The sequence below is a fragment of the Haematobia irritans genome, chromosome 5 (assembly GCF_050003625.1).
Source record: "Haematobia irritans isolate KBUSLIRL chromosome 5, ASM5000362v1, whole genome shotgun sequence".
NCBI classification, from domain to species: Eukaryota; Metazoa; Arthropoda; class Insecta; order Diptera; family Muscidae; genus Haematobia; species Haematobia irritans.
In genome coordinates this window covers 105,061,783-105,077,549 of record NC_134401.1, presented here as the reverse complement: position 1 = coordinate 105,077,549, position 15,767 = coordinate 105,061,783, and the positions used below count along the sequence as shown (strand labels likewise).

At 35.9% G+C, this 15,767-nt stretch overlaps 1 protein-coding gene across 1 annotated transcript in view; it reads left to right on the top strand.

Moving 5' to 3' along the window:
• Window positions 1-407: 407 nt before the first annotated feature.
• Window positions 408-15,767, top strand: part of LOC142240014 (uncharacterized) — a 30,968-nt gene continuing 15,608 nt past the window's right edge. Inside the window, exons 1-4 of the mRNA XM_075311733.1 lie at window positions 408-743; window positions 5,181-5,302; window positions 8,465-8,794; window positions 8,863-9,075. Coding sequence (XP_075167848.1) covers window positions 506-743; window positions 5,181-5,302; window positions 8,465-8,794; window positions 8,863-9,075 — 903 coding nt within the window. The 5' untranslated portion in view covers window positions 408-505. The remainder of the gene's footprint in view (window positions 744-5,180; window positions 5,303-8,464; window positions 8,795-8,862; window positions 9,076-15,767) is intronic.

Here is a 15,767-nt window from a genome sequence, read left to right as displayed (position 1 = left end):
ACAGACGGACATAGCTAAATCGACTCAGAATTCAATTCTGGGACGATCGGTATACTAAACGATGGGTCTCTGACTTTTCCTTTTTGGCGTTACAAACAAATGCCCAAACTTATTATACCCTGTACCACAGTAGTGGTGAAGGGTATGAAAATATTGCGCTTTACTTTTTTGCATTACAAATCATCCACAAATTCAACAAAACAAGTTGGTCACTTTGTTTGGCAAAACAAAATCTAATTTGAATATTTTGTTTAACGTACACATATAACCAATAATTCTTTCCAACACTATCTTTATATTAAATAATTTGTAATTGGAATCACCCTGTCATATGTACCAGAAACAGCTGATAGACAACATGCAAAGAAATGTACCATAATAGTCAATGAAGAATAGTAAAAGTAAAAGGCACATATCGTGGTAAAGTGAAAACTTTCTAAAAGAAATCTTTAATTTGAATTCAAATATTTGAAAGAAAAAAAAAACAAAGTGAACAAAATACACAATGAAAGAAGAATATTTAGAAAATGATGAATGCGTAAACTACAATCAATTTCGGTCTGAGAACTATTCACAAAATACTCAACCATCCCAGACACACCAAAGATTGACAGAATCCCAAAATAAATCGAAAGAATTTTTTCCGGTACAACCGCAAGATTACGATGCTCATTCAGATGATATTATGTTAAAGAAATTGTTGAAGAAATTTCAAATGTCGTTTTTGTATCCATTTTTTAAAGGTAAGCAAAAAAGTTTGTATAATTTGCATTGAAATGGATGTATGGAAACATTTGCAGTAGCCAAGCACATTCTTAAACACTCAACCCCTTCCATTCGTTATGTATATGAAATCAGCTGTTTGTTAAAAATACATTCAATTGCGGCCATCTATTTTTAGCATGGTAAATTAACATAACCAACATGGTGATTCGGCGAAACAGTTATGCGACATCTGTATCTGAAAGTTATATACGCCACATTGTTGGTTATGTCAGTTTTATAAAAAAGATGGTGCTGAAGTAGATATTTAGTACACATGTATTGGGCAACTACTGTGTAGAACATACGTTAGAAAAATCCATGAATTCAACATCTTCTCAACACTGACTTGTTGACCACAAGTTGAATACAAATATTCCGTTACAATTGTGTCCCTGAAGGGACTACTATATTCATTCATTAAATTAAATAGTGTGATTAAAACTTAGAACTTGTTAAAAATATTGAATGTGATAGGGGTATAATAAGTTGGTTATTCCATTTATAACACATTGAAATATCGATGTCCGAGTACATGAAGTTATACTATTGATCAGGGAGACATTTTTAGACGATATTACGATGTCCATCTGTCAGGATGTCGGTCCGTTGTAACCACGCTTTAGTCTTCAATAATGATGCTATCGTGCTGGAATTTTAGGCGTACTATGGCTATTAAAATGGTTGTAGAAAGGTTGTAGGTCAGTGTAGCCTGAGTAAAGTTCTTAAAGAACAACTTCCTTGAATTTGTTAAGGGCAATATTACCAAAATGTGTAATTTTTCCCCATTTATTTATTCGTCATACCAAGTTTTCTCCTAGGGAAAAGTTTTCAAAGTTTAGAATAAGGGAAAAGACAAAAATTCCCCATTCCCCATTGTTTGGAATAGGAACAGAGAATAGGGAAAATATTCCCAGGGAGTTTTCCATGGGAATTATTCCCAATTCATCGTTTTCTCCTTTTATTGGCATTCGTAATACCAATTTTTCTCCCAGGCATGAGTTTCCCATTTTCGAAGTTGTTTTAGAACAAGGGAAAGCTTGTTTGGAATAGGGCAAAATTCCCTGGGAGCTGTTATTATACCCTCCACCATAGGATGGGCGTATATTAACTTTGTCATTCCGTTTGTAACACATCGAAATATTGCTCTAAGACCCCATAAAGTATATATTCTGGGTTGCGGTGAAATTTTCAGTCGATCTAACAGGTTGGCTGATAAGTCCCCCGTCTGACACATAGATGGCGTCGCTCGTATTAAATGTATATTATTTTTATATAGTACCAACCTTCAAATGATTCGTGTCAAAATTTGACGTCTGTAAGTCATTTAGTTTGTGAGATAGAGCGTCTTTTGTGAAGCAACTTTTGTTATTGTGAAAAAAATGGTAAAAAAGGAATTTCGTGTTTTGATAAAATACTGTTTTCTGAAGGGGAAAAATACGGTGTAAGCAAAAACTTGACTTGATAATGAGTTTCCGGACTCTGCTCCAGGGAAATCAACAATAATTGATTGGCGTGGTGAAATGAGCACGGAGGACGGTGAACGCAGTGGACGCCCGAAAGAGGTGGTTACCGACGAAAACATCAAAAAAATCCACAACATGATTTTGAATGACCGTAAAATGAAGTTGATCGAGATAGCAGAGGCCTTAAAGATATCAAAGGAACGTGTTGGTCGTATCACTCATCAATATTTGGATATGCGGAAGCTCTGTGCAAAATGGGTGCCGCGCGAGCTCACATTTGACCAAAAACAACAACGTGTTGAAGATTCTGAGCGGTGTTTGCAGCTGTTAACTCGCAATACACCCGAGTTTTCCGTCGATACATGACAATGGATGAAACATGGCTCCATCACTACACTCCTGAGTCCTATCGACAGTCGGCTGAGTGGACAGCGACCCGTGAACCGTCTCCGAAGCGGGGAAAGTCCGCTGACAAAGTAATGGCCTCTGTTTTTTGGGATGCGCATGGAATAATTTTTATCGATTATCTTGAGAAGGGAAAAACCATCAACAGTGACTATTATATGGCGTTATTGGAGCGTTTGAAGGTCGAAAGTGCGGCAAAACGGCCCCATATGAAGAAGAAAAAAGTGTTGTTCCACCAAGACAACGCACCGTGCCACAAAGTCATTGAGAACGATGGCAAAAATTCATGAATTGGGCTTCGAATTGCTTCCCCACCCACAGTATTCTCCAGATCTGGCCCCCAGCGACTTTTTATTGTTCTCAGACCTCAAAAGCATGCTCGCAGGGAAAAAAATTGGCGGCAATGAAGAGGTGATCGCCGAAACTGAGGCGTATTTTGAGGCAAAACCGAAGGAGTACTACCAAAATGGTATCAAAAAATTGGAAGGTCGTTATAATCGTTGTATCGCTCTTGAAGGGAACTATGTTGAATAATAAAATCGAATTTTGACAAAAAATGTGTTTTTCTTTGTTAGACCGGCGACTTATCAGCCAACCTGTTAAGCATGTCCGTCCGTCTGTTGAAATCACGCTAACTTCCGCACGAAACAAGCTATAGACTTGAAATATGGCACAGGTAGTTGTTATTGATGTAGGTCGGATGGTATTGCAAATGGACCATATCGGACCACTTTTACGTATAGCCCCCATATATACCGACGCTAAGATTTGGATTGCGGAACCTCTTGGAGGAGCAAAATTCATCCGATCCGGCTGAAATTTGGTACATGGTGTTAGTATATGGTCTCTAACAACCATGCAAAAATTGGTCCACATCGGTCCATAATTATATATAGCCCCCATATAAACCGATCCCCCGATTTGGCTTGCGGAGCCTCTAAGAGAAGCAAATTTCATCCGATCCGGCTGAAATTTGGTACATGGTGTTAGTATATGGTCTCTAACAACCATGCGAAAATTGGTTAACATCGGTCCATAATTATATATATGTCCCCCGTGAGCCACCGTGGTGCAATGGTTAGCATGCCCTCCTTGCATACACAAGGTCGTGGATTCGATTCCTGCTACGACCGAACACTAAAAAGTTTTTCAGAGGTGGATTATCCCACCCCAGTAATGCTGGTGACATTTCTGAGGGTTTCAAAGCTTCTCTAAGTGGTTTCACTGGAATGTGGAACGCCGTTCGGACTCAGCTATAAAAAGGAGGTCCCTTGTCATTGAGCTTAACATGGAATCGGGCAGCAGTCAGTGATAAGATAGAAGTTCACCACTGTTGTATCACAATGGACTGAATAGTCTAAGTGAGCCTGATACATCGGGCTGCCACATAACCTAACCTAACCTAACCATATATAAGCCCCATATAAACCGATCCCCAGATTTGAGCTCCGGAGCTCTTGGAGGAGCAAAATTCATCCGATCCGGTTGAAATTTGGTACGTGGTGAAATTTGGTACATTGCGCTAGTATATGACCGCTAACAACCATGCCAAAATTGGTCCATATTGGTCTATAGAAAATTTTATCAAAAGTTTATTACTAAAGAAAATTTTGTCAAAATGTATAGAAAGTTTTGTCAAAATTTTATTTCTATAGAAAATTTTGTAAACATTTTATTTCTATGGAAAATTTTGTCAATATTTTATTTCTATAGAAAATTTTGTCAATATTTTATTTCTATAGAAAATTTGTTCAAACTGAATTATATACGTATTTAATCGGCCTGGTTTTATTTTTGTTTGATATATACCCCGTATGGACTAACTTACAATTGACAAGACGGTGTTAAGAAGTTTTAAGATACCTTGCCATCGCCAAGTGTTACCGCAACACAAGTAATTCGATTGTGGATGACAGTCTTTAGTACAAGTTTCTATGCAATCCATGGTGGGTACATAAGATTCGGCCTGGCCGAACTTACGGCCGTATATGCTTGTTCAGAATTCAGCTATACATGTGTTTGGTATAGCCCACATCCCTGATTTTATTTCTTGGGATTCTGGACACCGCAATTTTTATCCGATTTTTATCAAATTGGAAATCTAGAGGAATTTTAGGTCCACACATAAGTGTGCAGAAGATGATATGTATCGATCAATGTTGCCAACAAACATGTTATAAGTTCCCCGCTCCAACATAATACTTTGCTCTTGAAACATATTTGAGATGATCATATTCCTTCTCTGGGTGTGTCCATTATAACTGGCAGCACCTGGACTTTGTATTCGAATGTCTATAATTTCTACCCCCGCCAAATTCTCATGAATAGAAAATCTACTCTGATGTAAATAAAATTTGCAAATATTGTAAAATTAACATTTTTGGCACATGTCCAAAATTGTATCCAATTCGGTTCAGATTTAAATATAGCTTTCATATTTGATAGGAATGTGCGAAATGTTTTCAATTATACATTATTTAGTGGAAATATTTCAATTATATGACATTTATGAGGAAAACATTAATGCAATTAAATTTGGTTTTTCAGCTTATGACATAACTTACCGAAGTCTACGATATTTGTCTGTAGACGACATAAATACGGCTATACGAAGCGTAGGCCATAGAGCTGAATTTCGAGAGAAACTTTTTACATGGCGCCGGAAAAGGGTAAGAAGATATTTAAGTACGCTGCAAATAATATTGCCCAATACGAACGAATATGCAAACTAAGACACGAAATGTTCACGTTATTAAAGACATTTTGTTTTTATAAAGGAATTTGAAGTAAAATAAACTTCAAAAACTTCTCTTTAAATTTGTTTTCATTAGATTTACGATACGAATCGTGTAAATTGAAGTTGTATCTCTTTGGAGTAAGGGAAATGTTTCTTAAGTCAATGTTCAACTTTTGATCAGAAATGAGGTGAAAACATATGAAAGCCCATTTTGGTTTGAAAGCCGAAGCACACATTAATTTTTACTTAAGCATTTCGAAGTCTTTAAATGGCGACGTTAGCAAATTTAATTTATGTTAATTTTTAATTTGATTCAAATATTAGGCCTGTTTTTTTAGTACTATTCAGAACATCACTTATTTTCCGTCTTCATATTTAAACAGCTGATGCAAGTGTTGTGCAATTCTCTACATGTTCTGGGTAAACGGTTACTGTATTTTCTTTTAGTCCCTCATGGATCAATCTAGCGACATCCGTCCGTCTGTTGCAACCACGCGAATGCAACGCAGAACGCAACAAGCTACGCTCTGGTACTTCAGCTTGTGGCCAGATCGAGAAACTCTGCGACTAAGGTGGGGAGCGTTCAGAGTGATCTGGTGGTAAGTCGGGTTGGTTTAGCAGGGCAAGAGAAAAGATGACGCATGTCGTGTGGCCCTTGTTTGCAAATTGGACATACGTCAGCTACGCTGCTATCAATCACTGATAAGTAGGAATTGAGGCGGCTGCACTTGCCTGATCTTAATTGGGCTAAAACTACCCTCGTCTGCCGTGGGAGGTCTCTTTCCCCCGGTGCTATGGGCGGTGGACGGACTCCGAGAACTGGATTAACCTTGTAGCTGCTCACCGCTTCAGCTACAGTATCCTCAAGATTCCTGTTCAAACCTTGAAATTTCGTCGAGGCCCAGCGCCTTGGATAGTTTCGCGCTGTTGATGACATTGGTAACTTCGGCTGCGGTAAATTGTGATGTGTCATTGGCTCGGAGACCACGTATGTGACGAGTGGCTCTCCTTTTCGCTCTATCACTCTCGGGATGCTCGACAAACTGTCGGTTGAAGTAGTTGGCGCATCTCTTCGGATCACTCACAGTCACGTCGCCAAAGGTGACTGAAATCCTATCATCCCTTGTAGCGGGGTTCGAGAGGGCTCTCACTGTTGACCACAATTTACCTGTTCCTGTGCCTAGGTTACATTACTTCAGGTGCTCTAACCATGTGTTCCGCTTGTGCTCGTCGACTATGTTATTAATCTTTAGATTCAGTTCCCTGATTTTAGGGTTAGCACGACGGCGTTCTTCACGCTCGACTGCGAGTCCCGCAGCTTCAGCTAGCGAGCGGCTGATGATGTCCCGGAACACCCTCTGGGCAACATGAACATAAGAGGGGGACGGGAGCTCACTGAAGCGGCGATCTATATATTCTCTGAAGCCTTCCCAATTGGCTTTTTTTTTTTTGTTGTTTATGAACGTCCGGCGTTCAGAGGTTATGAAATCGGAGGGTCGGTTAATGGTGAGAATTATGGGGAGGTGGCCAGGGAACGTCATTAATCAGACCAGGCGATGCTAAGGATAAATCTGGCGAACTGCTGCAATCAGCCATAATTCTCGTGGGGGCCTCTTCGTTCACCGTGCAAAATGTGGAGTCATCTATCTACTTGCCAAAGATATGCCTCTCTGGTCATTACCCAGGAGAGAATGCCAAAGTTCGTGGTGGGCATTAAAGTCTCCTAGAACCAATCGGTTATGTCCGCACAACAGCCACTCAATGTTTGGGCTGTAACCTGTAGCACAGCTACCAACCGGCGGTATATACACATTGTATAGCTCTATCTCGGCAGACCCAGACTTGACTCCTACCCCCATACATTGCATGTAGGTATCACTAGTGTCTGGCACAAGAGGGATAGGCCTATACTGCACGGAACGGTGTAATATGAAAGCCAGGCCACAACCTCCATTCCTAGTGCGATCCTTACGCAGCACATTGTACTCATCACAATGGCGCAAGCTTCAGGTCACATTTAGCTTTGTCTCTTGGATCGCCGCGACCCTGATCCTCTTCCGATTCATAAAATCTACTATTTCGCTAATCTTACCTCGGACCCCATTGCAATTAAATTGCAAAAATGATTCACTTTCCGGAACTGGTACAACAATATTCGGTGTTAGATGCTGCGGCGGGGAATATTGTTGTGCGGGAGATGTCGGGGGGTCGCATAGTCTGATGACCCACTGCTGCTATAACTGGCACAGTATCCTGCCACGTTGTCAGTATGACTATACTGCCGTAGCGATGTTAAGCCGGAACAATTCCGGAAGTGCACCCATTCCAAGCACCGGTTACACCTCACTGAAACCGACCGATGGTGAATTTGGTTTCGGCAGACCGAACAGTACCATGGTCCGGGGTTCTGCTCTATCCCGGCTCGGACCAAAAGCAAGACGGACGACACAACATGTACACTGTTGTGACAGCCGCTGGCCCATGAGTTGGACCCATCGGGTCAATCCGGTACAGAGAACCCGCCGCCGTGGGATTGCTTACTTGGCACAAGTAGTTGCTATTGATGTAGGTCGAATGGTATTGCAAATGGGTCGTATGGGACCACGTTTACTTATAGCGCCCATATAATCCGACCTTCAGAATTGACTTGCGCAGCCTCTTAGAGAAGCAAGGAGATATTAATCCGATCCGGTTGAAATTTAGTATACGCTTTCTACTAACCGTACAAAATTTGGGCCATGTCGTTTCATAACTGTATATGGCTTACATATAAAGCGACCCCCAAATTTGACTTCTGGAGCCTCTTGGGGCAACAAATTTCATCCGATCTGGCAGCCTTTTGTAGAACTTTCTTCGCAATTCATGGTGGAGTATATATAAGTGAAGGACATGCTTCGGCCTTATGATTAATAAGAAGTCGAAGTGTTTCTTCTTCAGCAGTAGATGACAAATATTCTACACCAAAGTCTAACGATTGATGTCTATGATCGGGAATAGATGATTTCCCGATGGAAATATGAATCTGGCGTTAACTTTATTGAAACATATTTAATTGGTTGTTAATTAAATATTCGTAAATATTTTTCACTTGCAGTACCGTACGAATGATACCATAATTGAGCATGAAAAATCATCTTCGTTTACAACTAACACAAATGTTGAATGTCATAGAAAATGTAATTCTGAAGAAGTCTCTAATAATCACAAGGAAATTCAAGAAATAGACAATACTCAATCAACTCCAATAGGATCTTTTACAACACTTGCAGAATTTATTCTACCATTAGAAAGTGAAAATACAAATTTTGAGTCCGATATGGTGGAAGAGCTGCCAATCAAAATGGATATGGATGGCGTAGAAGCAAAGAGACCAAAATTGAAAGCTGTAGTTGGTCTTAGAGAGACTCGTTTGAATTCCTTATTGGTGAGTAATGGATTAACCCAGAATTTTTGGAATTATAAATAATATCGAAATTATTTTTTGTTTTGCAGAATTTGGAAGAACTTATAAATGAATCGGTATTTGGACCCATCACCAAAGCTTTCTACAATAAAAATGGTTATCTTGAACGTAAACATCGCGATGAATTGATACAGGCCATTGTGGATTTTGTCATAGGCAAAGAAATTAAATTGCATTGTTCGGATTTTTCAAAAATTGTGGACATGATTGTGAATATATTTCCCACAGAGGATGATTCGAGAGTAAGTACGTTGAATTTTGGAATTAATAGCATAGACCACTATATGAGTAACGTGGGTGGCCAGTATACGAGATATAGGGTGGTCGAATTGAACACCTCCACCGCTCGACTTGGAGAATTTCGATGAATTTTTAGATGCATTCACGGCGCAGTCCGTACGTCCATCACGCGATCACCTCTTCACTGCAGCCAAATTTTTTCCCTGCGAGCATCCTTCTGAGGTCTGAGAACAAGAAAAGTCGCTGGGGGCCAGATCTGGAGAATACGGTGGGTGGGGAAGCAATTCGAAGCCCAATTCATGAATTTTTGTCATCGTTCTCAATGACTTTGTGGCACGGTGCGTTGTCTTGGTGGAACAACACTTTTTTCTTTCTTCATATGGGGCCGTTTTGCCGCGATTTCGACCATCAAACGCTGCAGTAACGCCACATAATTGTCACTGTTGATGGTTTTTCCCTTCTCAAGATAATCGATAAAAATTATTCCATGCGCATCCCAAAAAACAGAGACCATTATATTGCCAGCGGACTTTTGAGTCTTTCCACGCTTCGGAGACGGTTCACCGGTCGCTGTCCACTCAGCCGACTGTCGATTGGACTCAGGAGTGTAGTGATGGAGCCATATTTCATCCATTGTCTCATATCGACGGAAAACTCGGGTGTATTACGAGTTAACAGCTGCAAACACCGCTCAGAATCATCAATACGTTGTTGGTTTTGGTCAAATGTGAGCTCGCGAATTTTGTGTTTTACCGAGTTCCGGGGTTTTTTAAAAAAATTAAATAAAGGTATACGTTGTGTTTCGATCAAATGCCCAGATCAGACTCATTCTTTATTTGTTTTCATTAAATGAGCTTACTTCTTAATTTTACAATTTTGCTTACTATGCTAACGTTTGACTTAAATATAAATTCTGCTTATTATTTGAATTAAATGGAAATATTATGGTTTGCCCAATACCGGATACGGTATTGGGTTACTGTCTGGCTTTTGAATTTCTTTAAGCAATTCATCAATTTTATCAGGTAACTCATTTTTTATGTAGGTCTGGGGGTTTGCATATGTAACTACCCTCCCCTTTAGACCAGAATTCTCCTGAATTCTATTATTCAAGTTAATTTTAATTTTATTAAATTTTGTTTTCCACAAAATGATTATTAAGACAATTATAACTATGAGAAAAATATTACATGTGTATATGATTTTATTATGAATTTTTAGGTTTGAAATATTTTGAAAATTAATTTTATTTTCTTCGTTTATTTGTTCAAATGTTAATTTTTCTGTAAAATTTTGTATATCATCGTATCGCAAACTCATAATATTTCCTTGTACATTTTCAATTAAGTTTGAATAATAATAATCATTTATTTTTATTGAACAATTATTAAATTGAATGATATAATTTCCACTTAGAATAGTATTATTTTTATTACATGTATTGTTTACAAATAAATTTACTGAATTTTTAACCATTATTGTTTTTTCATCTAAAGGTATAATTTCCAAGTCTTTATTTGTAACAAGTTTACAATTTTGTGTTATTATACAATGAGTGCTCGGTTTTAATTGTCTAAAATGTTTATTTTCTTCAAATCTCATAGTTTTATTTTTATATGTAAAAACTTCTTCTATTTGAGCATCTATTTCTTTTTGTTCTTTATTTGGTAATGGTATAATTTTTCTTATTTTTGCTTGTATAAATATTTTTGGAATTTTTATACCCAAAATTAAATAAGTATTATTAAAAGTTGCTATACCAAGTTGTAAATATTTTAATTTATTAAAATCAATATTGTATTTGGTTATTTCATTATTTGTTAAAATATTTGGGTGTATTAATCCGTACTTAGCAGAAACTACATTATCTTGTATTTGTTCTATTTTACTTTTTATCAATTGAATTTTTGTAATTTGTTGTAAATACATATGCTCTTGATATTCTTGATTTTCAAATTTATTTATTGCATTAAAACTTTTTTCAATTTCCATTCGATCATTTTTTACAATATTTTTAATTTGTTCTATAGCTATATTAAAATGATTATTTATAGATATTTGTTTATTTACTGTGTCGTCCGTCTGTAGAAAATGTTTTTGTATAGTCTGTCTGTCGTAATCGTCCATTGTACCAAATGTCCATTTTGATAATGTTCCTATAGCATTTATTAGTCCTCGTTTTTGTCTAATTTGTCTAGGTATAAGCGTCATTAGTTTATTACGAGCTTCTAATAATTCTGATTGTAATATGTCTTTGTTACTAGCCTTCATTAATATAATATCGTCTGTCATTTCATTAATGATATTTTCTATTTCTTTAACGTCAATTATGTGTAGTACTATGTCACTGTCCAAAACTATATCCTGATTTTTCAATTCCAAGTCAATAAATCCTGTTTGGTCCACTAATTCTGTCAATGTCATTGCTGTTTCAGTATGTCGAGTCATTATCATCATTAGTATCATTATTAATATCTGAAAATTTTAAAGGTTTTTTAATATTAATAGGGTGAATATTTTGTAATTTCCCTTTTCTAAATTTTGGCTGTTCTTTATGCCTAACTGCTTTGTAATTTTTAATAAAACCTTCAGATCTGGTTTCTTCATAATCCTCTCTGTTTTTATTTAATTTGCTTATGATTTTATATTTTGTTGCCTCTATATTATTTTTTACTATTGCCGGGTCCACTTTATTGTTATGCACTTCATTTGGAGTATATTTGATTGTGGAGTGAAATCTTTCATTGTAATTTCTAATAGCTTTCTGGATTAATTGTCTGATTGGTAAACCTTTTTCAGTTTTATATAAAATCCTAAATTTTTCTGCAATTGTATTATGGAATCTTTCAATGTCTCCGTTACCTGTATGGCTATTTGGTTTAGTCAAATGTAATTCAATGTTTTGAGTATCCAAAAATTCTTTTATCCTTGCAGCTTTAAATTCATTATCTGCTACTATTTTATTTGGTATTCCTAATTTAGTAAAATGATCTTCTAACTGTTCTATAATTGTGACATGATTTCTGTCATTTAACGGATAAGCTGCACCAAATTTCGAGAATTTGTCAATAATTGTTAAGAAATGGTGTCCTTTCGTGACATATGTGTCTATATGTATAATTTCATTTTTCCTAGAGGGAGTTTCTGTAAAATTAAATTTTGGTTTAATAGGCCTTCTATCATATTTAGATTCTTGACAGATTTCACATTGATTAATTACGATTTGAATCAATTCCAGTAATTTTGGATAATATATTTTATTTTTTATTTGATTATACGTTTCTAATATACCTGAATGCATGCTTTCTCTTACGTGATACAACGAAATTTGTTTAACGGCTTCGACTTCTGTTTCAATGTCCTGTGCCCTCATTGTACACTTTATAAATTCAATTTGCGTATCATTTGAAAACATTGCAATAAGTTTTTCTTGGACTATGTTATAACTGTGTTCCGAAATTTCCGAATAAATGCCAATTTTTCCTTTTATAATATACCTTCTGAATATGTCTCCCATTTCTTGGAAATCACATTCGGCTATAAATATTATTCTTTTTCCATGTACTGTTTTAAATTCTTCGACTTTATTATTTGTTAAAATTATTTGTGTTTTATATTTATTAACTATTTCTTCTTTAATTGGAAAATGATCATTTAAATTTTCTTCCGCTGAGTGTACTGTTTGTAAGGATTCATTGTCTTCTATGTTATTAACTGCAAGATTTAATATATCGCTATTGTCACTGTCTATTTCTTCCACATTGTTATCGTCGTTGTTTTGTATCCTGCTTAGAAAATCTGCTACCCTATTTTCTTTGCCTTTCAAATATTCTATGTCAAATTGATATTCCCCTAATTTTAGTAACCATCTTTGATGTCTAGGTGACATATCTTTTCCTTTATATTTCGAATGCAAAAATTTAATTGGCTGGTGGTCTGTTAGAATTTTGAATTTTCTTCCATAAACATAAGGTCTGAAATAATTTACACTCCATAAAATTGCCAAAAATTCTTTATCCGTTGCCGAATAATTTCTTTCGTGATTATTTAACGTTCTCGAAGCAAAACATACAGGATGTCCTTCCTGAGATAATACGGCACCTATAGCGTAATTTGATGCGTCCGTTGTGACTGTAAATTGTTTATCATAATTCGGATAACGTAAAATTGGATGTGAGCTTATTAATATTTTTAATTTTTCAAACGCTTCTATATAAGTGGGGTCTTTTAGATTAATTTTAACACCTTTTTTCAAATATTTAGTGATTGGTTGTGCTACTTTAGCATAATTTTTTACAAATTTACGATAATAACCTGTTAGTCCTAAGAAGCTTTTTATCTGTTTCTCTGTTTTTGGTAACTCTAAATTTTGAATAACTTTAATTTTGTTGGGATTTGGTTTCATTCCGTCTTTCGTTAAAATGTGTCCTAAAAATTCCGTTTCTTTCCGCATAAAATTACATTTGTCAATTTGGATTTTTAAATTTTTACTTTCTAAAACCTTGAATATATTTCTAATAGCTTTTACATGTTCTTGCAATGTGGTGCTAAAAATAAGAATATCGTCTAAATAAACTACGCATGTTTTATTTATAAAATCCCTCAAAATTTCGTTCATGAGCCGTTGAAATGTTGCGGGCGCATTCTTTAATCCAAACGGCATTCTTACGAATTCATATAAACCGTGAGGTGTTACAAACGCAGTTTTTTCTCTATCTTCCTGTTTTACTAAAATTTGGTGATAACCTTTTGCTAAATCTAATGTTGTAAAATACTGAGCTCGTCCTAATTTATCCAGGATTGAATCAATATTCGGGAGAGGATATTTGTCATCGATTGTAACTTCGTTTAATTTTCTATAGTCTACTACCAATCGGAATTTCTTTTGTCCAGAATTATCTATTTTCTTCGGCACTACAATTAATGGGCTTGAGTATCTAGAATAGCTTTTTTGAATAATCCCTTGTTCTTCCATTTCTTGTATTTGTTTTCTTACTTCCATTTCATGTTGAGGCGGATATCTGTATAATTTTGAATTAATTTGTTGTTGTGTTGTTGTTTTAATTTCATGTTGAATTTCAGTAGTATTTGTTAATTGGTCACCTTCTTTATAGAGTAGATTTTTGAATTGTTTTATTAAAAGTGAGATTTCCTTGTATTCTTCCTCGTTTAGATGATCTAGCTTTAATCTTTCTAAATCTGATCCCTCTAGCGTATAAATTTGCTCAAAATTAAAAGGTTTATTTATAAATTGAATTTCATTGTCATTTAAAATAATTTTTCTTTCTTCAATATTTATTTTCGCGTTCAAAAATTTTAATATATCCATTCCGATGATGAAATCATAATTTCGTCCAATGAGTGGAGCTGATTTCCATCTCACTCTGGCATTGTTTGGCAAATTAAATTCTTGTGGTGCTTTTGTAATGACTTCGTATTTTATTGAATCTTCATTTGTAATTGTACTAAATATTATTGGATTTCTTAGTTTTGTTTTAGGAAAATTATTAACTTCATTATTTATTAAACTAAAGCTTGCTCCGGTATCTATAAGAGCATTATATTTTTTACCGTCAATTATCATAATTATTTTAGGCAACCACTCCGATGTGGTTTCGTAAAAAAAACGCAATTATTTATTTCCCTTCCTTCATTATTTTGAAAAGTTCTTTCCTGGCTTTGCCTGACTGAGACTAAGCGATTTTGGCCAGTCTGCGGGTCAGGGTGTCCTGCCTGTTGGAAATTACTTCTACTACTCTGAATATTATCAACTTCCATTGGTTCAACCTGACCTTGCCTGAACGCATTCTGGCGATATTGGCCAGAATTCTGCCCAGGGTTTCCTGTCATTGGTCTATGGAATTTTCCAGAATTATTGGGCCTATGATTGTATAAATTTCCTTTATAATTATTATTATCCCTATAGTTGTTATACCAATTATTATTATTATTTCCTTTGTAGTAATTTTGGCCATGGTTATTATTATTATATTCGCGATAATTATTTTGCCTATATTGTCCTGATTCATTGTTATACCGTTGATACTGGTTTCTGTTTCTATAATCTTCATGAAATTGATTTTTTCTATTCCCTGCAAATTCTAATCTATTTTCTTTTGTTTTAAATTTCCTATATTCTGTCCTAATACAACTGTCTTCAAATCGCCTACTTGTCATGATTTTCAATATATTATTCAAATTAACTTCATTGTAAATTTTATCCAACAATATTCCCTGCGTCATTTCTTTTATTGTGTTTACTAATATACTGTCCATATTTGATAGGTCAAGATAGTGGTCGTCCGCATAGTATACAGTCAGTTCGTCCGCCTTATATTTAATGTCTTGAATTTCAATCATGAGTTCACTCACCGTATTTACTTTAAGATTTGCTACTTTTTTGTAAAGTTGATGGGGCTCTACATCTGGTCGGTACCTCAGCTTCAGGGTTTCCTTGATCAGCAACCAGTTATCCGGTTCGGGGATGTTGATTATTACATTTTTTGCTGGTCCTTGAATAACTCTGTAGAATATAGTCCTGACTGCCTCTTTTCTAGTTTCATGGTTGGTGATTGTTGACAGCAAGTACTCTATGTTGCTAAAGAATGAATTTATGGTGATTTCTCCAACTCCGGTAAATGTGGGAAGGCTATTTATCATTTTTAGGATGCTTTCCCTTTGGCCTCCATCTACG